The 23,187-nt window shown below is 42.7% G+C and overlaps 3 protein-coding genes across 5 annotated transcripts in view; 1 reads left to right on the top strand and 2 right to left on the bottom strand.

Moving 5' to 3' along the window:
- The window catches only part of LOC142059163 (transcription factor BTF3 homolog 4), a 186,908-nt gene extending 164,615 nt beyond the window's left edge, over positions 1-22,293 (top strand). Inside the window, exons 1-6 of one of the 3 annotated variants that reach the window (XM_075097632.1) lie at positions 11,720-12,024; positions 13,608-13,671; positions 14,596-14,709; positions 16,897-17,098; positions 18,856-18,915; positions 19,804-22,293. In XM_075097632.1, coding sequence (XP_074953733.1) covers positions 11,726-12,024; positions 13,608-13,671; positions 14,596-14,709; positions 16,897-17,098; positions 18,856-18,915; positions 19,804-19,850 — 786 coding nt within the window. In that variant the 5' untranslated portion in view covers positions 11,720-11,725 and the 3' untranslated portion in view covers positions 19,851-22,293. Of the gene's footprint in view, positions 1-11,719; positions 12,025-12,226; positions 12,369-13,605; positions 13,672-14,595; positions 14,710-16,896; positions 17,099-18,855; positions 18,916-19,803 lie in introns of those variants that run through there. The other 2 variants (XM_075097634.1, XM_075097633.1) reach the window with 2 other exon arrangements.
- TXNDC12 (thioredoxin domain containing 12) lies at positions 746-11,752 on the bottom strand. Its single transcript, XM_075097639.1, has 7 exons — positions 11,486-11,752; positions 9,332-9,392; positions 3,624-3,676; positions 2,824-2,897; positions 2,216-2,285; positions 2,043-2,126; positions 746-1,599 (listed from the first exon to the last, which is right to left on the bottom strand). Exons 1-7 carry the CDS (start codon positions 11,574-11,576, stop codon positions 1,520-1,522), a joined length of 513 nt encoding a protein of 170 aa, XP_074953740.1. The 5' UTR covers positions 11,577-11,752; the 3' UTR covers positions 746-1,519.
- KTI12 (KTI12 chromatin associated homolog) lies at positions 5,917-8,409 on the bottom strand. The gene has a single exon (XM_075097635.1). It carries the CDS (start codon positions 8,273-8,275, stop codon positions 7,115-7,117), a length of 1,161 nt encoding a protein of 386 aa, XP_074953736.1. The 5' UTR covers positions 8,276-8,409; the 3' UTR covers positions 5,917-7,114.
- Positions 22,294-23,187: the final 894 nt, after the last annotated feature.

Raw genomic sequence — 23,187 nt, 5'->3', positions numbered from 1 at the left:
GACAAACTGATGAAGTGCAACCTAAATAAATGGACAGTGAGGCGGACAGAAAATGGGCAGAACCACTGGGCTGAAAGGGGCTAGTCACTAGCGGAGTACCCCTGGGGTCAATACTTTAACATCTTCGTAACAACCTGGATGAACAGACAGAGTCCACGCTCAGCAAACTGGCAGATACCAAAGTGAGGAGAGTAGTTGACAACCAGATGGTTGTGCTGCCATTCAGAGGGACCTCAACAAGCTGGAGAAATGGGCAGAGGGTTGTCAGGAAGCTCAACAAAGTGAAATGCAAAGTCCTTCACCTGGGAAGGAATAACCTGTGCACCAGTATAGGATGGGGGCTGACAGGCTGGAAAGTAGCTTTGCAGAGGAGATCGTGGAAGTCCAGGTGGAGAACAAGTTGACCGTGAGTCAGCAATGCACCCTTGTGGCAAAGAAGGCCAACAGCACCTTGGGCTGCATTAGGTTACCAGCAGATCGAGAGGTGATTTTTTCCCCTCCATTTTTCTTTCCAGCTCCATTAGATAAATACTAGGTACCGCTCTGCTCTCAGCAGCATACATAGTGTAAGAATGGCTGAATTACAATTACATGAAAAACAGCTGTTGTTTTTTAATTATAAAACGGAGAAACCTTCAGCTGTGACATTAAACATTAATAACCACTGCAACATTAACAAAAATATATTCTGTCACCCTTAAGAATGGAAAGCTATGCCCTTTATCACAAAACACTGTCTGCATGCTTATGTTTAAAAAGATTTAATTTTCACCCTGGTACAAAAATACAGTACAATGTGATGGCAAGGCATTCGCCAAAAAACATTCAAAGAATAAAAGGGGAACCCCTGTAAAGCTTCATCTTAACCCACCCTCACTTGACAAAACAATCAAAAGGTGAGTGTACAAGGAAAAAGTTAAATTTCTGACCAAAGGCAAATAAAGATGAATCACACTCAGTTTTACACAAAAATATGTTTGCAGGGCTAATAATTTCACATGCTACTTGGACATTCATGAAATTTATTCTACTTGGCTTAGTGGCAGAATTCATGGTTTGGGATGTCTAGAAAACACCTGGCCCAGGAACATGCCCCATTCATAGGAATCCCCAGTAAAAACAATGGGATCACATAAATACCAGGGAGAAAGAGGGATCCAACCCTGATTAAGTGTCAAAATGTTGGCTACTTCTAGTTATTCCAATCGCACTGTTTGTCCTCAAATAATGTTTTGCCTTATGCACCTCCCTTTTAACACCAAATATTAGCGGTTGCTCAAACACATAAACTGATGCGTTCACACATTACCTAGTTGAAAATACCCATTACAGTACAAACTGCCAGGCAGAGGAGGAGGTAACACTGTAACTGATGTATGTGAGTGAACTCCAAACAGGGTTTAACCTAACACCGTTGACAGGAAAATTATGTCCCTCCAGTGCATCTACATTCTTGATCTGTTTAATCATTTCCTTTTAGAGTTTTGAAGTGATGGAAAAGCACAATTCAGTGTAGTCATTATAGTTCATCTCCCAGGTGCTTTTGTTTGAAAGCATCACCTGTTAGCTTCTCCTGGGCCTCCTTCATCCCTTGGACAACTGAAAGATTAGACAGAAAGACAGCAACTATTAATCCCAAGATGAAAACATCAAGGTGCCCTGGTAATGAAAGTATTTAAAACTAACAGTTACAGATGTAGATCTACAAACTAACCCATGGAAAAAAAACCAACCCAGTCCTGTGCCCCTTCCCCAACTATTTGTAGCTGGATCATGCGAATGGCCTGATTTTCCATGCCACAACTGGAGACAAAGTTTAGGTCCTGTAGACATTATAGCAGGTATTAAGGTGAACCGTGATCCTAAACGTGGTTTCTCAAGGCATAAGAGAACCACTCACTCACGTTGTATCTAACAGCTCCCAGTTATGCTATAAAGTATCATATTTTTTCTCCACTCAAAAGTGAAGGTGTGCCCCTCACTCAGGACACACCCAGAGTTTCATCTCTCTAAAAACGCACTTCAAACTACTTTGCACATACCTTGATCAGCATTGGTATAGAAATACTTGTAGCTGGGGTTTCCTTTCTCATTTATGATTTCTGGGTGGACTTTTCCACTGGGGTCTATGAAACAAGAAATCAAACAGGAAATTTAGGTGGTAACAACAGGAACGCAGTCCTGTAAGTGGATAAAACAGCTGTGGATGCCCTACCCATGAAAAGGATTCTGGGAATGTAACCTCCATCAGGACTAAAGGCTTCATCCTTTGGCTCTTCATCATCCTATGAAAGTAAGACAGACCAGAGGGAATACATTAGAAAGGTATCTAAAAAAACACAGCACCCATTTAAAAGAAACAAGCTATTGCCTTCAGATCCCATTTATCCCGAGCAATTTACACCTTGAACAGGCAGTAGGTAACTGCAGTATCTTCCACTCTCAAAGCAAAGTAAGTTATATTTATCTAAACAAATGTAATTTGTGAAAGTCATCTTTTTTTTTTTCTGTTCTGCCAATTTGCATTAAACATTCCGCTTTGGTGTAGGAATGTTTGATATGTCATGACAGAATAAATATAAATTCCTTTATTGTGGCAACAGAACGATGCAAGGTACAAATTGCTGAAGAAACAATGACAGAGAGCCAGGTTTATAAACACGATTAAAATAACCAGACTGAAAAAAAAATTTTTTAAAACAATCAGCTTCTCAGTCAATCCTGAATACCTATTCAGGAGTGCATGATTCAGGATGCACACAAAACAGGATGCAACCAGTTAAGTAGGATTCCAACATGGATACAGATCAGAGGGCAGCCTACCTCAAGGTTGACCATAACAAAATTATGGGCAAGTTCAGAAATCTCCTTGGATTCAGCAAACTTTGGCTTTAAAGCTAGTTAAGGGGAAAAAAAAAAAAAAAAAAGAAGAGATGCATAAAGACAATGCAAAAGATTCAAAAGATTTCAGCTTTTCAGGTCAGCATCAAAATCCTAACTTCATTCCTCCCTCTGGAGAACTGGTACTTTTCAATAAACAGTGAGTAAATTGAATATACGTATCAAACTGTTCAAGCCAGGCTCAGAACAGCAGGTAACTGAAACAATCCTTGCAGGGCAGCCATATGATGAATCCTGGCCAAAAGACATACATAGTCATATTTGAGCCAATGGAACAGAAGCAAAAAGCTTGCTGTAAACCACCAGTTCTCACTCAACCGGCTCATCCTTTGAGCTTAGCAATTATGCCCACCTTGTTTGTTTGTGATACTGAAAGAGACAAAGTCTTACCTTCGAAGAACCACCAGATGAAAGTAAGGCTATTTACTCTTAATTATTGAAGATCATTAATTCTGTTGCATTTTTTACAGCCAAGTGCAGGAGAAATTGCAGCCACTACAGCAGTGCAGCATTACAGCTGTTACTTTGCTGGCATTTAGGCATGGCTGGCTTTTGGCAGTGCTAGAGGTAAAGTGGTGCAATATTATACCGCTCTTAATGAAATAAATACAAATACCGTTAGCTACATTTTGAATGCGAAGTTCATGTTTCTCATGGTTACATGATTTGTATACTAAAGTTCATTAGAAATTTCAGCAAGCTCTAGTATTAAATACACTTACCTTTGCAAGCTCCACACCAAGACTTGTGGATGATAACCATAAGAGGCAAGCCACTAAAAAAAACAAAACAAAACCAACAAAAAAAAACACAAAAAACCTCTTAAAGAAAAAAAAACTCTTAAAGAAAGATTACAGTCAAGACTTCTACAAAGGCTAAATGTAACAGAAAATAAGAGAGATATAAAAAGATTCTGTTGTGTTTTAAGGTTGTCTTGCAAAAAGTTTTCCCCAGCTTAAAACCCGCATCGTAATAATTTATTATAACTGCCAGCCAGTAACTGCTCTTGTACAGGAGGAGACCTTATATTTGGAAGGTTTGCTCTTATTAGTTTAGATTTGCTCCGATACACAACTAGTCATGTGTTTCTTTACTGGAAGTAGTGACACCAGCTGCTTGAGACATCTAAGGATGGATTTTCATGGCTGCTTAAGGCAATCCAGCGGATGAGTCGTACATCCATCACTCTCCCCACTACAGTCTGTATGTTTCAGTCACCTCCTGTGACTAAGACCCTCCACTGAGCAATGACCTAGCAAACCCTCTGGCTGCCAGGCTAGTTTCCTACATGTTGGTATGCTGAAACAAACCTGTGACAAATGCGGTAAGTGCCAGGATGGGGGTGGGGGGCTTCATGGAACTGCAGCTTAAATAAAGCGCAATGCAAAAGGACCAAAGTTATTCTTTATTATTCTCTCTCTCTCTTCCCAAATAATTCAGTTAACCTTTACTACCTATACTACAGAGGTTAAGTTTCCATTGCCCTGAGGTGTTTTATTTAGCCCTGTTCTTCAAAAAACCCTTTAGCATTTTACCTTCTGACAAAGTCAAGCTTACCAAGTTCAATTTGTCTAAGCCCCTTTACAACATATTCAGGCTGCATTATGTGATTAGAGGCCTTAAAGACACTACAAATTTCACATTATTTCCTGTTGTTAGTGCTGAAAATGCCATTAATCCACCACTTCACTGCTCCTGACTATTCTGCATCAGATTTACCTTTCTAATAAGGAAAGTTATACAACTACAGGTGACTTTTGTTGCTATTGAGCACATCCAGGTACTACACCACTTACCTCCATGCTTCCTGCATGCGAAAGTCCTTCCTAATACTTTCATTGTTTCTATCACCCAGCAGTTGAACTGGTGAAAGCTAACTAGGGCAATAAACTAAGAAAGACTAAGAACACGAATAACAAGAATTGGGTATCTCACCCCTTTTCCCTTACCAATAAATCCCATAAGCTGTGGAAGAGTATCCAAGGGAAGCTAGTAATAAAGATATAACTTCCAGAACAGTAAGAACAGCCTAAAACTAGGTGAAGGAAAAGAAGGGATCAAGAAAGACACATAGAGAACACACTATAAGATACTTCTTTCAGGATATAGCAAGCAAAACAAAGTTTAAGCTTTCTGCTATTGTAAACCCTGTTACCATTTTGGGGGTTAATAATGAAGTGATTTTCTTATGAACAGAGAAACTACAAACACCTTTGCACATGACAGCAACTAAATTAATTACTAACAGAACTGAAGTACAAGTTTTTCTTTAGCTAAAGATAGATATGAAAGGATGTCTCTACTTAGCTGCATTCAGTTTTGGCCTTCAGAACCAGGAAAGGGTGGAGAGGAAACAATATTTACACTAGTTCAAACAGAAGTCTGCCATTTATAACTAACCAATATGTATCATCTTCACATAGGACTCTGTTTGCAGCAAGGAGTAAGAATACACATTTCCCTAGTAAAGCTTGTATTGCTTCAGCGTCCTCTCCCTGATGACAAAAACACACTTTTTCTTTCATTGTTTCCATACAGTCCAACATGATTTTGCCTCTTTCTTGAGGAGAGGCTGATTTAAGTCCGGAAAATACATATTGTTATTATGAAGGATCAGTGCTTCATGTCAGAATTCATATAATACTGGTAATCAGTACTGCAACTTTTTTTTTTTTTTAGTTAAGAGAGATCATAGAATCATAGAATGGTTTCAGTTGAAAGGGACCTTTAGTCATCTATCCAACCCCCCTGCAGTGAGCAGGGACATCTTCAACTAGATCAGGTTGCTCAGAGCCCCGTCCAACCTGACCCTGAATGTTTCCAGGAATGGGGCATCTACCACCTCTGTGGGCAACCTCGCCTGTGTTTCACCACCCTCATTGTAAAAGTTTTTCCTTACATCCAGTCTAACTAATTTTAAAAGATTTCAAAGCAGATTTTAAATGGAAGCGCTTGCAGTCCCGAAATACCAACTCTTGGCCAGTGAGAACTCAGAGAAGTTTTAGAGATACTGGATGTATTTTCTCAGTTTTATTCTCTTTAATTTGACTGGGGAAATGAACTTATTTATATCGAAACGTTTTCGTAGTAATTTCTCAGTTCTGCAATGCATAAGTCCACACAGGAGCTGGTACGTCAGATAAACAGCCACTGTAATTGAAGTAACACTTCCTGCCCCACTTTACGATTTCCTCCCAGGTCGCACTACACACACAATTAAAACCAAAAGCCACAATTTTTTAAAGTAAGGGATGAAGCATTCACCAGAAAGTGAAGTTTATGTAAGTTATGTATGCAGTATAGCAAAAAACTGAAATTAGCTGAAAATAAGTTCAAAACTAAGGTACCCATCACAGCTGGTACAGACTTACGGGAGAGCTTCACCCAGAACAGACAGTCATTTTAGCTCATTTTTCCTATGAGAGCACTGATTCTTAAACAATTAAGTGTTTTTAAAGGTGTTTAATGATGACCTTGCTGAGAAAAGACATAGCAAGTTATTTCATTAAAATAGTCCTGCAGGTAAATTAAGACTTTACTCCCTTTAAGGCACACATTTTATTGTTAAACCCGAAACAGAGAGGTTTGAGTTTGCTAAGCCAGCACCCTTCTGCCTTGCAGAGTTTGCAAATCTGTCTCTTAAGTTCAGTAGGATTTTCTGAAACAGTCACATCCTAAAAATACTGTTCCAGTTCTGGACCTGAAGTCTCTTCTGCAGTTTGACATCATCTGGAGACAGCCTTGGAAAAACAGTCTTCTTATTCAAGATGTACACATGCTAATATGGAGGGATAAAGTTTTCCCTACGGTCCCCACCTTTTGCATTTTCCTGTTCAGGCACTATTTGATTACTGGGATTTAGGTCTCCATAGGAGACTTCACTTGCTTGGGGATGCAACAGTAGCTCTCCTTTTTGAAAGATGCAAGTGGGGAGAATGTGGGGGCAGGGCAACAGCATCCCTACAGATCCTCTTAGCAAAACACCTTGCTCAGCCACTGCATCAACATGGTGTCTATCTTCCCAGAGCTGCTGTTGCCACGAGCTGGACTTGATGATCCTTATGGGTACCTTCCAACTTGAGATATTCTATGATTCTATGATCTTATATGCAATAGGCAGGACCCAGGTTCTGTGGGGTCTGTGGCTGGCAGGCATGTTCTTACTGTTGCAAGTACTTTGGGACACACCTGCGCGTGGCACAGGTGCCAGGCTTCACTGAATGCTGCGGCTCAGGTATTGCAGGAACATGCTGGCCAACTGGGGCAAGTTTTCGTTGCTGGGCTGCATCTTGGTGTAGCTGATGAACTGCCTCCGCAGACGGCTCAGCTCGGCCATGCTCACAGGCCGGTTCAGCACCAGCCCTTCGGCGACGCCGGGGACGCGGACCACCTCCCCGGGCTGTGCCCCGCTCCTCTGGGCGGCCATCACGGCGGCCAGCACCTCCTGGGTGACGCGGTCGAGGTGGTGGAGGAAGCTGCTGGACTGCAGGGGCTGGGTGCGGGTGGCGCGGTGCGGCGGTGGCGGGGCGCTCTCGAAGAGGGCGGCGCGGATGGCGGCCAGCGGCAGCGGCTCCTCCCCGTACACCGTGAAGAGCGGCCGGTCCCAGCGGTTCCGCGGGTCGGGGGCCTCGAAGGCCGGCTCGTCGGGGCCGCCCGGGCCGCCGGCGCAGTGCAGGAGGCACCGCGCCGTGCCCGCCTGCCGCGCCGCGCAGTACAGCTCGTACCGGATGCTCCGCAGCTCGTTGCCCGCATCTACGATCACCACGTCCCGCCGGCTGAGCCGCCGCTCCACCTCGGCCCGCAGCGCCGCCCGGCCGCCCTCCGCCTCGGCCACGACGTGCGCCTCCCGCTCCGGCCCGCCCAGCGCCGCCCGCAGCTCCGCGGCCCGCCGGCTCTTGCCGCTGCCCGGCCGCCCGCAGAGCACCACCAGCGGCATCCTCCTCCCCGCGCCCGCCCCGCCGCCATGCTGACCCGGACGGCGACGGCGGCAACTGCTTCCGCTCGGGTCGCTCGCTTCTCCCGCCCCCGCCGGAGCCGGAGCCACCGCGGCCTGAGGCCCTGCCGGCGGGCTAGGCTCGCGTGGGAACTTCCCGCAGGGCGCCTCGCAGCCCCGCTCCCCCCGCTCCCGCCTTCCTTCCCGGGCACTGCTCGGGCCCTCCGCAGCCGCCCCCGCGCGGCCCGACGGCCCCAAGGGCGGCGGCGCCCACGGGTGTGGGGAGTCACGCCGGGCGCTGGGTACCCTCCCGTGGGGCGTTCTGCTTACAAGCGCGATCGTACTGAGGCTGCCCCCGAGAACCAGACACCCAGTAACAGACGAACACTGGATTCCCCACCCTTGCCCACGCGGAATCCAAAGCCAAGGCGTCTCCAGCATCCCCAACACAGCCAGATTGTACTGCTTGCAGAATTGGAAATTGATATGAAGCCTTTACATTTCCTCGACCACTGGCTCTGATGCCTCTCCCTTGCTCTGAGGCTGTTTCTGAGCTGAAACACTCGCCCTGCCTAAACCTGAGAGCTCACCTCCCTCTCTCATTTTAAAGCTTCCTCTGCTCCACTGCAAAGTAATGCTACATTTATTCGTGCAAATAGTGAAATTGTCCATTTTTGGGACAGGTATATCAAATAAATGCTAAAATATCCAGTATAAACACTTGTAAGACTTCTGAACTGTACCATCAGGGTTAATTTGGTGACCACACTAGAGTGTAGAACTCAGCGGGTTTGAGAGCAAAATTCAACTGAACAGCAAACCTGGAAGGCATAATGAATTTCCACTAATGGCAGCATTGTCAGATCTAGGTTATAAATTTAAAAACACAAGTAGCAATTATAAGCATACAATTTTCCTTATCTCATTTTAACAGGAAACAGAAGAAATTCTGAGAAAAAAATGTGTCAAAATACAACTTTTTTACCTTTTCATAGAGAATGTTCTATCTAGAGTTTAAGCTTAACCCAGAAAAGGTTCTACTTCAACAACTTAACAGTTCACTACAGTTTGAAACTTTCAAATTTTTTCTGTAGATGATAACAAAATACCCCTCACCTCACACGGAGGCCTCATCTACACATGCACACTGCATTTTATGAAAGCTATTAGCACTGCTGATTTTGAGGGGATGAATACTACTTAAACATGCATTTGCAGGTTTAAGATCTGTACCTTTCTTTACTACAATAAATACTCAATATTTTCTTCTCACTTCAAAGACATGCTAGAACTTCAATCATTAAACCTAGGTGGTGCCTCAGCAAAGTTAACAAAACGCTGTATTTCCTCTCTAATAAGCGATAGAGATCTGAACAGCTGCCTAAACCACCTCCATGTTTGTTAATTACTATTTTCTGTGGTTAAGTTTAGGAGCCATACAGAACCTTTGTGAATGTTTCTAAACACACTTTTCTTCTTTAAAGCTAGGTAACATACCTCGCTGCTGCCTCTTTCTTCCCATCTTCTAGTGTTCTCCAATGAATATGATCTCCAAAACCTGCCAGAGAGAATGGTCTATAAATGCTGCATAACGGAACATGTCAACTAACAGATGAAAACAGTCCAACCCTTAAGAATATTTTAAACTAATTTTATATTCTTTTTTTAAAGCAAACTATAATCTCAGAATTACTTCTGCAAATACTTACAACCTACACAGACTTATGAGGAATCCCACTGAAATTAATTAACAGAAACATACAATACTCATGAATATTTTTATATATGCAAATGACAAAATTATTCCCCAAACAGAGATTAAAATTGAAGAGCCTTCTGATTAGTCCCCATTCTTTTTCAGTCTTGAACATCTATTAACTGATTAGTGACAAATTAAACATGTCAGCGTTCAGTTTCCTAAATCCCACTGAATGTGAACTAACACAAAACTTAAAAATTCCTAGGCCAGCATATGATCATTAATTTCCCTAAAACTATTACTGGTTAGATAATTAGCATCAAAGAGTAAGAAAGAACACCGTTACACAGGTTTCTGAATGTTACGGTGACTGATCAATGCAGGAAATATTTTATTCCATACCCAGATAACAGGTGTTGTTATATCAGTTGAGATAAGAGTGAGCAAGCATACGTTTAACAACTGCAAAGCACAGGCTGCCATTTTTTTTGGCCTGGTAGCCAACGCAGCACTACCCTCACATGGCTGAAAGCCATGCGGAGAGCTGACACGAAGGAGGTCTGGGAACTGTTTGTAGGAGAACTCCCTTTGAAGGCCTCCTCAGAGATCTGCATATCTGCTCCAGTAACACAGGGCTCTGCTGGATGACCAAACACCAGCCTCGGCTTGCCCCTTCCCAATGCTGAGGGTTTGGATTAGACAGCAACCCCCCAGTGCCCAGGGTGCTGAGGAGGGCAGGTTTTGGGAGCTACGCGGGGATCAGGAGCCACAGGCTGCCCAGCACTGACACGGGAAAGTGGTCATTGTCTCCAGTAGGCAACTGTGGCAAATAAGCTGGAGAAAGCCAAGAACAGGGTCAACAAAACCTCGTGGCAGCATCCGGGAGGTTTGAACAGTTGGCACAGTATTTTTATTACCTAACAACTGTGAACATATATGATGCAACACATCAAATATTTAGTTGTGCTAGCAGTAAGGTGGCGATGCCTCATCCATGTCCAATCACAGACATGTATGAGCTGCAGAGACCACGTTTGTACCAGCTGAACGTAGCAGAGCAAAAAGCAATTGGATTAGCAGAAGTCATGTCTACACAGGATATTGACACGTCAGCTACTTCATTCAAAGGCCAACATGTTAAAACGGGGAAAACCTTCAATTCTAGCTAGGAAATACTTTTTGAAAGCTTTTCTTTTTTAAAACCAAAGCCCACTTTGTGGTGAGCTTCAGTATGTTTTTTAAAGTGTTACACAACACATTACGGAGTGTCTCTTTTGAATTAAAGTCTTCTGAGGAATGAACTGTAAAGCAAAAGCGGAATGACTGCGATCCACACCACAAAGCTTTGCTGTCATTGATCAAACAGTGTTACTACGAGCCTTGAAGAGATTTATCTCTAAGATAGTGTAAAGCCACCACCTGGGGTGAAGCTCTGAGGGCCCTTGCGCACCCTGACCGAATAAAGATATTAGCCACGGCAATTACATATGGAGGCTTATGCGGGCCAGAGATGTGAGGAGCGGTCATGAAGGAAAAGGGAAGCTGAGGGCGGGAGGGAAGAGCCATTCATCGCCTGCCAAGGGCCGACAGAGGCTGGGCAGGGCTGACAGGGCACCGTAGCACCAGGCTGGGCGGAGGGCGCTGAGGGGCTGCGTCCCCCCCTTCCCGGCCCTTCACCACGTAAAAGCGGGGTCCCTCGAAAGGGAAACTCGTGGGAGGTTAGCCGGAACAGAACCGCGACGGCAAAGATCGCTTACAGACCCCCTCATCTTTACAGTCAAAACGCGGCGATCTCTCTCCAACCGCGGCGGCGGTGCCAGGCCAGCCCAGCCTCCCCCCGCCCCCGCGTCCCCTCACTGCCGCCGGCTGCGAGAATCGGACCGGTCCCGGCGCACCCGTTCACGGCAACGGCAAAAGTTGAGAGGAAAGCCAGAAGAAAACGTTTGCCTGACCCTTTCCGAGCCCTTCCGCGGCGGAGGCTGCGGAGGCCGCCAGCACCAGGCACAGGCAGAGGATGGAGGCTGCCGCGGGCTGAGCCTTCATGGTGTCGGCGCGGGCAGCGGCGGCACCCCGTGTACTGCGGCCCGTAAACCTCCGAGACGGGACCGGAACAGCTTAGGTGGTTTTTTTTTTCCTGTATTTCTTTTTTTTTCTCCCTCTTTTTTTAAAGCCCAGGAAGTGATGTGAGGCGGATGTGGGCGGTGCGCCGCCCTCACCTCCCGGCTTGGAAGGGGGTTGCTACTGTGGGGATTTCTTCCCCCGGCCTTCTGAGGGGGGATCACCTCTTTTCCCTCTCGGTCAGAGGAGCTCGGCTCCGCGCAGGTAGCCGAGGCCTCTGGGGCAGAAACACCTCGGTCACCCCTGGGTACTCTCCTGAACAACAGCAAGCGTTAGCCCGGCGGGAGCAGGCAGCGAGGGAGGGGGTCCGGAAAAACTCCCAAATAAATCCTTTTGTCCCGCTGCTTTTACGAGTTTCCCAGCTGGTTGCAAGGTAAAACCGAGAGCAAGCACCCATGTATGAAGGGGGGGGGGGGTCGCCGCCGCCGCTGTTCGTCCCGGTTTGGGTTACTCGGCGCCGCTCTCCGCCCCGGGACGCCCGTCCCTGTCAGCCCCCGGGGACTACGACTCCCAGGAGGCGCCGCGCGCACGCCCCCTCCGCGCCCCTTCCCCGCCCCGCTGCTATGCAAATGTGACTCCACGGCGGCGCCAATCCGCGAGTGGGCTGGTGCCGTCACGTGGCGCGAAGCTTCCTTTCTCTGTGCGCCCCTCTTTCCTTCTTTGGTCGCCATCTTGTTCTCACCGCGTGTTGGGCTGCGGAGGATCCGCCGGCCTCAGGTGAGACCTTCCCCGCGCCCGCCGGCACCGCTCCGCCGGCATGGCCTCCGCTTCCCCTGCCGCCCCCGCCCTGGGGCGCCGCGGTAGCCCGGCGCTGTCCCGTCCCATCCGCCGGGCCGGGCCGTGGTGGCGCCGCGGGCTCCCGCCCGCCGTTCTCCGAGGAGAGGACGCGGGAACGAGGCTGTGCGCCGGGACGCGGCGTGGTGGGGTCTGCCCTGGCTTCGGTGGCCTGCGACTCCCCCCTGGGGCCTCGGTGCCTGGGCCAGGCGGGGTTGTCCTGGCTCCTGATGGAGTGGGCCTTTATTCCCTCCCGCTCCCCGCGCTTTGGGGGTGGCCAGCGAGCCGGCCCGAGCGCCTTCTCCCGCCTCCTCGGCGGGGTCCCTGTCCGTGCGGTGAGCTTCCCGGCGGTGCTGGGGCTTCGCCGGGTCCCGGCTCGCTCGCGGGAGCCTCGTCTCCCCCTCCCCATCGCTTCCCCGGCACAATGCAAATGCAGAGGGAGTTTCCCCTTCGTTCAGGGGGACACTGATGACTTTTTGGGGCAGAGCAGCGAAATGCCTTCCTTGTGTTGGAAGGCTTGGGGTATTTTTTCACCCATTACAGATTTTCAGGTGTTCCAGCCTTTAAAGGTCCCACCTGACCCGTTGGAGAAGCCACTAGACTAACTTCCCAGTCATTGAATTGAATGAATAGCTGCCAGAGGTTCACATAGGAGATCTGTCAAGACGTGGACTTCACCGAGTTTGGAGTTGGCTCATTAGTTAAAAGTATCAGAGATTAATTATTTGGAAATAGTATTCAAAGTAGTGTAGTGACGAGTCTCTCCCTGGACTCTGCTGAAGATGAAGCTGTCTTCCTAGAAGCACTCGTGCTGTACGTGCTGATTTGGACCTCTTCTGAGTTAGTAGTTTAGTCAAATGGTTCCAAGAGTAAACTAGCATACTTGGAAATTCACAGTTAGTACCTCAGACTGATGCAAAATCAGATGTCCTGTTGATTTGCCTTATTGTGGTACAGACACTTCAGCTGAACAGACTGCTCCTGGACCACTTTGTATTTTTTAGGTGGTGTGGCTTTAAAGCTTTTTGTTTATGTGTATTTGTGTGATGCGCTGTTTCAGCAAATTTTCTCTAAGTTTAAAAACCCGTTGCAATTCTGAGAGTACTTTTAAAATGGACTGTGGAAAACTTTCTTACTGTTTTGACAGTTAACTTGTATTTGTGTATCATTCTTATTCTTTAGACACAGCACTATGAACCAAGAAAAACTGGCCAAGCTTCAAGCGCAGGTCCGAATAGGAGGAAAGGTAAGAAAATCAGCAGAGGTGCATTGTTACCTGTAATTTACAAGTTGAAAGAGAAATGTCTGAGATTTGTTTTTTAAAACATAGGCTTAATGGGAGGGGAAAAAATACATATGTTTGAGGGCTGAAAAGTAAGTTTTTTGTGTGGTCTGTATTGTAGTACAGCTAACTGAAATGCAGTTTTCTTCCAGTTCACAACTACTGGATGAGTGCTTTCCACAGTGCGTAAGCGTTCTTTTTAATTCAGTGACTTGTTGTGACCTGTGAAAACCCAAGCTAAGCTTACCTGTTGGTTGTTCCAGTTCTGCTGTTCTCTTCTCCCTTCTGGGGAGTTCCTCCCTTTGTGCCAGCTCCAGGGCTTATCTGACTCTGCACTGAGCTGTTTCTTTTTGTCTGAGCCAGCAGGTAGCTAATATGACAAAAAAATCCCAAACCCCAACATATAGTTTGTTCAGTGTGGGTGTTTATCTCCTAACCGTAGACAGGGTTATATAAAAGTTTGCAGAGTAGGAACTCCAAAATTGCTATCTGTGGAACAGTTAAAAAATGTTAATGACCTGGTTATGAAAGTGTGACCTTTTTAAATCCCTGTATTTATGCTTCATCTTAGAAAAAATTAAGTTCTTGGGGAAGCTCTTTATATATTGCTTAATAGTAAATAATATTTTTATAAATACCTGTGGGAAGGGGAAAATATTGCTGTTGGTCAGTGTCTTTTTGGTCTTCTACACTTGAGAAAAACCTTAAAATTGAGACTGACAGCTAAAGCTGCAGGTAAAGACGAAATAAGTTGAAAAGCATTTTTGACTACAGAGCTTTCCCATAGCTTACAGATATGTTGCTCAGAGTGCAATAACAACTTCCAGAAATTAAAAGTGCTGTGAGATTTTGAGAAGAGCTGACTGTTGTGTCTTGACTCTTTTCCAGGGAACAGCCCGCAGAAAGAAGAAGGTGGTGCACAGAACAGCTACAGCTGATGACAAAAAACTTCAGAGTTCCCTCAAAAAACTGGCAGTAAATAACATTGCTGGCATTGAAGAGGTATAGTGACAAAATAAGTGCTTCCTATTTGAAATGAAATTCACTGTGGTGTTCTGGTTGTGTTTGTTCTGTTGTTGGTTTTTTTTTTTTAACCAACAGTTTTCCCTTTCCCTCAAAAACTTACAGTTCTGGTTACTGATACATAAAGTTATTTGATTGATGTCTCATTTACATTAATGAGTGCATACCTAGAGAAAGAAGGGAGAAGGTTCTGCTGGCCAGATAGTGATTGTAGAAGCTAGTAAGTTGTCATATGTGTGTCTTACATTCATTGCAAAACAAGCCTTATCTTGATTCTTGACTTCATGAACTTGATTATTTACTTTTAGGAGAAAAATGCACATGTACTGTGCAGCCACATCTAAAGCAAGGGTGGTGTGGTGCAGAATATAAAGAAAGCAATAAAAATACCCGGAGTAAGAACTTGCAAGTCTGTTATTTCCAAAATCTGGTAATTTTAATGCAGTAAAAAAACCTGAACTGTGTGTGGTAGTCACAGGAGATGACATTTCTTACAAGAGAGCAAAGACTTTACAGAACCAGCTTCTCTGTTAATGTAAGTGGGAATATAAAGGTTTTGGATATTCCTTGAATACATCTAGTTTACGTTTATAACATATGAACTGAAACACTGCCATTTTCGGTAACACTAGCGAGTGATGCTTATACATGGGAGGGGGAGGTGTTCCTTCATCATGAACTTATTGTTACTGTAGTACTTGGTTAAAGAAGCATAATATTTAATCTGTGATAAATTTACGCAGGATTGCAAGGTGCCTCCAGAAGTCACTTAGTGCATACCTCCCTTCTGAAGGCAAATACAGATTCAGTGTACAAGCCTGTTTTGCCTGTAAGCTTTCATACCTCTGCTACAGAAACAATTCCATTTGTCCATTTACTTAAGCTTGATATGTATATGCTGAGCTATGCAAACCCAGAGAAAGATACAGTTCTTATTCTGTTCGGGGTTCCACCCCTCCAGAGCATAAGGTCTGTATTCAGACACAGTTATTAAGGATTTTAAGTGCCTTGATGTGAAGGAAGACAATGCAGTATGCTTCTACCTTGATAGCTAGCTACATAATAGCAGTATGTTGTTGTATTCAGGTGGACACGAGCTGACTTTGTCTAGATAGTTTGGGGAGGCTAGTAGTGTTAAGTCAACCATTAGTAGCTCATCTGTGTGATTTTGAAAGAGGCTTTTAAGGTTTTCCTGTTAAAAACACATTTTGTACGTTTGTATATTTCAGATCTCCTCTTTAGTTCCCAAATTCCTGTTTTCTCTCCATTTAAGTTTAAAAAAAAAAAACAACCAAAACCAACAAAAATAAACCCTGCACAAATACACCAGTATAAACTTTGACAGTAGGAGCAAAGCAGGCTGCTATACTGGCTGTAAAACTTAATTCTTGGTGACTCAGAAGACCGGGGAGGAGGAAGAGAGCAGGAACACTGTATGATGTACTTAGTCTTAAAAGAGTCATCGTGGAATTATTAGGAAGGGACTGAAGCCTGTTCTAGTGCAGTTAGTACAGAAACCTTGAGTTCTGTGTGTGTATGTGCAGGAAGTATCCTTGCCTTGGGCAGCTTCAGCAAGTAGGCCGGGTTGTGAATGTTGTGCCTTTGCAAGTTCTGCTGCTGAAACGGTATCTGTGTCATCTATCAAGAAAACGTTATTTATGAATGGTCCCGTCTTAAACTGATGTGGCAAGGCTTTTCTGTTAGAGCTTTTAGTTTGTAAAGAGTTACCGCGGAGCTGAAGGTTTTGGGTTCTTTTCCCTCTAAACATTCCTGATACTAACTCGTTTATGTCTTACAGGCTAATAACCTATGGGTGGTTTTGACTTTGTATGTTTTCATACAGTTCATGTATATTTTTAACAATCTTTGCATATTTATCACTTCGTATTTGGATAAGTGTATTTTATGACAGAAAGCTCTTATTCTACCTTTTCATATAGTATGTACGAACCCATATAATATTAACTCATATTTTACTTCCAAGTTTAGGTGGTATTAATTCCAGATGCTTTTATCCTGGCTGCATTATTCTCTAGGAGGAGTACTAATTTTGTCTTTTTTTTTTAAATCTAATATTTTAAATCTAGATTTGAGTTAATAGTTCATCATGCATATTCAACAAGATGCTGCAACATTTTGGTAAATGTTATTAATATGTTTAAACAGGTGAACATGATTAAAGATGATGGAACAGTTATTCACTTCAACAACCCCAAGGTTCAAGCTTCCCTCTCTGCTAACACTTTTGCAATTACTGGTCATGCAGAGGCTAAACCGATCACAGAAATGCTTCCAGGCATCTTAAGCCAGCTTGGTGCTGACAGCTTAACAAGTCTCAGGAAGTTAGCTGAACAATTCCCAAGACAAGGTAGGTCTTCATAGAATCTTTCACCGCTGATTTAAAGAACATATGAAGAACTGAAAGTTTTAACCCAAATCTAACAGCAGCACATGTGACTTAGTGATCAAAAGCAAATGTGCTTTTATTTATTTGCCACTGTTGTGGAAATAGAGGGGGGAATTTTTTTGTTGTGGATTCAAGAGTCTATATAGGCAGGCCCTGGGTTAAAAAAAAAACAACAATCAAAACCTTGAGTCAGGCATGCTGTGACTCCAGGTGTACAATTGTGTATGACAAAATACTTAAGAAAGCAAGTTCAAATTTTTACTGGGGAAAAACTCAACAGGTTCTTTTTTTCAGGGAATTGATTGTTTCCTTTGTTCATTCTAAACATTCCTTTTGTGGATATAAAGAAGAAACATGTTCTTTATCTTCTACTGTTTAATTCCATTTGGAAATAAACCAAGACTTTTTAGAATTAATTCTAAATCAAAGGTTTGATTCAGAATAAATAACCAAAGTTTTTAAAGTGATTCTTTATTTTTCTACTAATTTTAAAACTATGGGAGCATGGTGGAGGTGTGTGTGTATATGTGGTATAACTATTACTGTAATTTTACAGTGAAGAAATGGAGTCTGGGGACAGTCCGTTTTAGAATACCACCATCCTCCAGGAAGCACTGTAGCGTGTTTTGTACAAGTCTTAACTGTTCTCCCTAAGCAAGTTTTTATTCTAAGCAAGAAATTTATTCTTCCAATGGTGTATGTTAGAACATGAGTGTTCTTTAAAGTATGCAAGTAATCAGTCTGACTTTGAGAATTTGTAAAAGCTTTCTTAGACTGCAGAACAGGTACATGTTTCATTACAAGTAGCTGTATCAGAGTTCATGTTTTGTATGGTATATTGCCAAAAACTAGTTCTTAATGTAAAGCCCCAGTGAAATTGGACATAAAAATTTCTGGTTTTCACATTTATACAGTTTATACTGCTATGGCCATTAAAAAGACTAATTAGACATGTTGCAATTGTCTGTATTTGGAATTGGAAAATACATTACCTGTACTAGTATTTTCAACAAGTAGTTATTCCTCCTAAATCAATTTTAACTTCTACATTCATGTTCAGATTTTAATTGAAAGTAGAAGGTTTATTTTTCTTCTAGTATTAATATGTAAAACACATTTTAAAAATGGGTCATCATAAGTGCATTTCTTTGATACAATCTCAGCACCAGTAGTACTTACTGTGCTTTCTCTAGATAGTACAGGAAGTCAGACCAATGAGAAGTACTTTCTTTTATTTTTTAAGTTCTTGCATTTCTCTGGATTACTTGCAGCATGTTCAAACTTCCATGACTAGGTTTGATGCAGAACCCTTGTTATGGGAAACCTTTTTTCTACGGTGCTGGCCTCTTGGTAATTAAATCACCATGATATGTTGGTCCCTGATTGGTACCATGTTATTGTTGCATTGAAGCATGTTACTTCAGTTAGAAGATTTAACCACACTTGTTTTTTTCTGTATCATTTGATCTTTTGCTAGCTCTGCCTTAATACCCCATAGCATTTGAAAATAGCTGTGTTAATATTTTGGTATAAGAATGTTCACAAGTCGACCTTTTGGTCATGCTGATGGCTGTTGATACCCAGACATTTGTGTGTTTGTCACTACTTGGGGGGGTTGGGGAAATCTGTTATTTTTTCACCTGTATGTCTTCTACTTTGTTGTGTGATTGTCCCTAATTCTGTTTAATGAGAACTCAGCACCAAATTTCTTCTTATAGTGTTGGATAGTAAAGCACCAAAATCTGAAGATATTGATGAAGAAGACGATGATGTCCCAGGTAGGCACATATACATTTATGTCCATTTAATATATAAATATTTCAATTAATGCATTTAAGTATTTAGCTCTTGATGTGATTATACTTCTCACTTGCTAAGGGAGGCTCCATATACTGGGCAGCATTAAAACATTGATGACTTTGGATTGCACCTTTTGAAAACAAGTTTACCTTGTGCAAATTGCTTAATTCTTAAGTGAAAATAGGTTAAAATACTTTCAGGGAGGTTGAACAGGTGATCTAAATATCCAAATAGGGTTTAGGTCTACAAAATGACATGACTGGCATAGTCATCAGGTTGTCTTTAAATCAGAGTTTGGGGTGGGGATTTTTATTTCTGTAGTAGAAGAAACAAAGCTAATGTCAGTGTCTGAAAGTTTTGTGGTAAATAAATATTTCAAGTTCTTAATGAATAACAGTCTATCAATTGCCACAATCTTTTATATCCATCAGTTTGGTGTATTAGCTAAAAGAACAAACTGGTGGACCCAGAGGTTCAATTCCCCCTACTTTGGAACTAGTTTATTTCTTTGTGACCTTGCATAAAAATTCAGTTCTCTCAAATTTTCTGTCTCCTGGAGTGCAACAGTTAATGGTTGCCTAATGTTGATGGCTCAAGACTCAACTGCAGCTAGTAGAGTGCTTCTGAAAATCAGATCTTAATCACTTCATGTTAGACCTTCCACTCTTCTAATTGTTCCTGCATTTCTAGTTCTTTGTGTATGTTTGAACAAACCCTAATTTCTAAAGCCCTTTCAAATCTGCCCATAAAATATGATGTAGATAAGTATAGTTAAGAACTACCTCTTGTAATATATGCATTTTCATTAACCTTATGAAGGTAATGTTACTGGGCATTATTGTATTAAATATCTTCATGTCTTTCAGATCTCGTAGAAAACTTTGATGAAGCATCAAAGAATGAAGCTAACTAAACCATTAATAGTTCTGGAAGCTGGCATGGACTAGATTTAAGAAATCAGCTATGTGGTTCCAAAGTTTTAAAGAAACAGAGAACATCATCTGTTAATAGTTCAGTAATATAAATATTTTGTATTTTTATGATGCTGTTTGTTCAGCATTTTCTGTCAGTTGATTTTGCATTTTGCACTTACTCCCAGGATCTTACTCCTCTGGTCAAAAAGAAATGTCAGTGCAGTTTGAGGGGTGTGTGCATGTGCGTGTGTGTATGTGTGTGGGTGTACATATAGTGGAGAACAAATTGGAGAACACTTATTTAACCTTTTCCCCTTTTCCTTTGGAAGTAGAAATAAAATTCATCTTCAGCATTTGTTACTTTTTGATTATCACGAAATAGTGCACAGAAGATAGTTAAGATTAAAATTTTGTCCACATTTTGTGACCTGGAGGCATTATACCATTAAAACTTGGGTTTAATTTGCTGTTAGCTATTGTGCTTGCAGATTTTTCTCATATGTGTTGGAATGTACACATGATAATTGTTATCAACCTTATGTTGATCCTAGGTGACACTGAAGGCAAGCAGTTCTACTGGCTTGGTTGGTACAGTAACTTTTTAAAAAAGAAAACTTGGTCTCAGAAGAGTGTGCTCCCTCCCCCCCATCTTTCTCAACTTTTTTTCTTGTCTCTCTATCCTTTCGAGACAAGCTGATGTTTGACTCCTTCCGTGTAGGCCTAGCAGTATGTTCTCCTGTTGATGGCATAGTGTATTTCCCATGTCGAAACTGAAACGGACGCCTTGGTTCTCAACCGTCAGGTCACTTCCTAAACTTGGAGGTCTAGTTAGTAACAGTCCAGTGCACCAGTTTTGCACAGTAACAGGCTTTTGCTTGAATAACTTCAGGCTGTTCTCTTGGCATGACTGCGTTTACTAGCAGCTGATGATCCACTGTCATCCTTATGGCACTAAATGAAATGCACCATGTGAGCAGTGTTTAAGGTGGGAGGAAAGAGTTGTTGACATTTTGCCTTGCTTCCTGCTGGGCAGTTTGTGCAATGACTAGCTCTAAAGGGATATTTTTTTTTTTGCCTGTAACTTACCTTTGCCAATAACCTACCTCTAGGCTTGGTGTCATCTATGTAGTAGCTTCTTAAAAACCACAAATGCTCCTCAGACGTAAGGAGGACATTGGGAGGTACTGTTGGTACAGTGCAGTATTTATGTCCTTTCTTTAAAATGCTTAATGTGAACCCGTTTTCTCAGAGGCTTATTTGAGGTTCTTGATATAATGTGCATTACGGTATAGTTAGACATTGTAACCTGTGTCAAGGGCAGCTGTGGCTTAAGAAAGCTGTTTTTTTCTCTACATCTGTCACTTAATTATGGCTTAATTGGAACATATCAGCTTCTTATGTAGGTTCATATGCTAGAGAACTGTAAAAATAAAAGGTAAACAGTACATGAGTTCTGGTGACATCATCATAGAACCACGAAAGCAGAGCTGTGGTGGTTTGTCATCTGAACTTCTCCATTCATTTTGTAGGCTTTGTTCAGTTTTTCCTGTTATATTTTATATACTACATGGATCTTACTACAAAATAAAACAACAGTACAAAAGAGGAAATGTTCCCTCTTGTGTGTTGTCTCCTCCTCCCACCAGCAGTAGCCGAGGCACAACAGGTGGATGCAGCAGCTGTTTCAAATAGCACTACATCCTTACTGACAGTGGCTGAGGGAGATATAGCAGAACTGGGGAGGATCCTGTCAGAGCTTTAGGATTTCACACACTCATACACACTCTCCTACTCTCCCTTTAGTGTTGAATGAAGCTTTGATTTGTTGTATGGCTAACCTTAAAACAGCTGCAGGCACATTTGTTCTTTTTAATGAAGATATCTTTCCTTATAATGTGTGCACAGGCATGCTGAATTGCCTTTTCCTGCCTCTGCAAGCTCGGAGAGCAACTGAAGGATACTAGGGAACAGGTATTTTCAGTGTTCTTCCATTTGCTTAAGGGGCATGAGTGAAGAACGTTTCAAAGGAGCAACTGTACCGAGTTTGTTTATGGGACATCCCCTCCCCCTGAATACTAATCGGATACTGAAAATCCATGCTTATTGGTTTCTGATGTAGGAAGTATGTCAAAACTAATTTTGTGAGAGAATGAGTAAGCATTGGAAACAATGATTCTGTAAGTTTATATAGTTGAATTTTCTGATCCCTACAAAACACTCAATTCTTGCTCTTGGTCATGACAATTTACATGTTAAACCCTCACTTTTTTCTGTGTTTGGCGAGCAGTAAACTAATGCTAGCTTATGTAGTTATATTCAGTTTTTTTTCACTGTATCTGGAAACAGTCAACCACTTACAATTTGCTGCTGGAAATACTAGAGCTTATCAATCATTAAACTGGTTTTAATTAAAAGTAACCCATTAAGGCTGTTGTGAGAAAAGCTCTCTTTCTTTGTATTTATTCATGGTATAACTCAAACAGTGTTTGTACGTGCTGATGGAAATGCTAAAATTAGTTTTGGGGATTGTTGGTACAATAAAAACTCCCCACATGAAGGTGAATATTAAAATGTTCTTTGCTTGGCTTGAAGCACAATAACCTCTATACCTCTGAAGCTCTTGAGCTTACCTGCTCACTACTGTTGATATGTTAAAGGTACTAGTTAAGATATTGATGTAGTAAAGAACTTGGCAGTGATTTGAAAGTAGGAAGATAGAGCAGAAAGTAAGTTGAAAAATCTCTTGGATTGTATATGAGAGAATCAAAGTTGAATCAGTGAAGACCAAAGAATCAGGAACTTGGCAAATGTGTAAGACAGCAAATGCTAGTCATCTTGCTCTGGGTGCTGGTAGATTTGTGTAGTTTCCTAGTCTGGATTCTTCCCAGTCCCTTCCTTTCTTCCTAGGGAAGCCTGGGACTGGCTGGCTTCTCTTGGGCAGGAGAGCAAGTCTGTAAAAAAAACCTGCAGCTGTGGTGCATTTGCTCTGAAAAAAAAAAAACTTGTGTATGATGGATGGCAGAGATTACAGTACAGCCAGTGATGCTGGAGACTTGGTACTGAGTGCTGGTAAGGGATTTCTAATGCAACACTCTAACAAAATAAGCTTAGAGTTGAGTGTTAGTAGGGTGGAAGGAGTTGATATAAAAAGAGCATTTAACATAAAATTGAGAAAAATAGGGTTCAGGTGAATTTTTTAACTTCTGTTATGTAGAAATATTTGAAAAGAGCTTAAGAAGGGTAAGGTTGAATTTAGAACTGCTGAAGTTTTACTGAAACCTATGTTGATAATTCACTAGTATTTGTCAGCTTTCCATGTGAACTAGGAGTTGCAAT

The sequence above is a fragment of the Phalacrocorax aristotelis genome, chromosome 6 (genome assembly GCF_949628215.1).
Source record: "Phalacrocorax aristotelis chromosome 6, bGulAri2.1, whole genome shotgun sequence".
NCBI classification, from domain to species: domain Eukaryota; kingdom Metazoa; phylum Chordata; class Aves; order Suliformes; family Phalacrocoracidae; genus Phalacrocorax; species Phalacrocorax aristotelis.
This window is presented reverse-complemented; position numbering and strand designations above follow the sequence as displayed.

Excerpts from the sequence above, each read along its gene's own strand:
- KTI12 (XM_075097635.1), bottom strand. The coding sequence starts at position 8,275 with ATGCTGGAGACGCCTTGGCTTTGGATTCCGCGTGGGCAAGGGTGGGGA.
- TXNDC12 (XM_075097639.1), bottom strand. The coding sequence starts at position 11,576 with ATGAAGGCTCAGCCCGCGGCAGCCTCCATCCTCTGCCTGTGCCTGGTG. Across the intron at positions 3,677-9,331 it reads AAGAAAGAGGCAGCAGCGAG|TGGCTTGCCTCTTATGGTTA; the intron begins GTATGTTACCTA and ends TGTTTTTTTTAG. Across the intron at positions 2,898-3,623 it reads TTGGTGTGGAGCTTGCAAAG|CTTTAAAGCCAAAGTTTGCT; the intron begins GTAAGTGTATTT and ends CCCCTTAACTAG.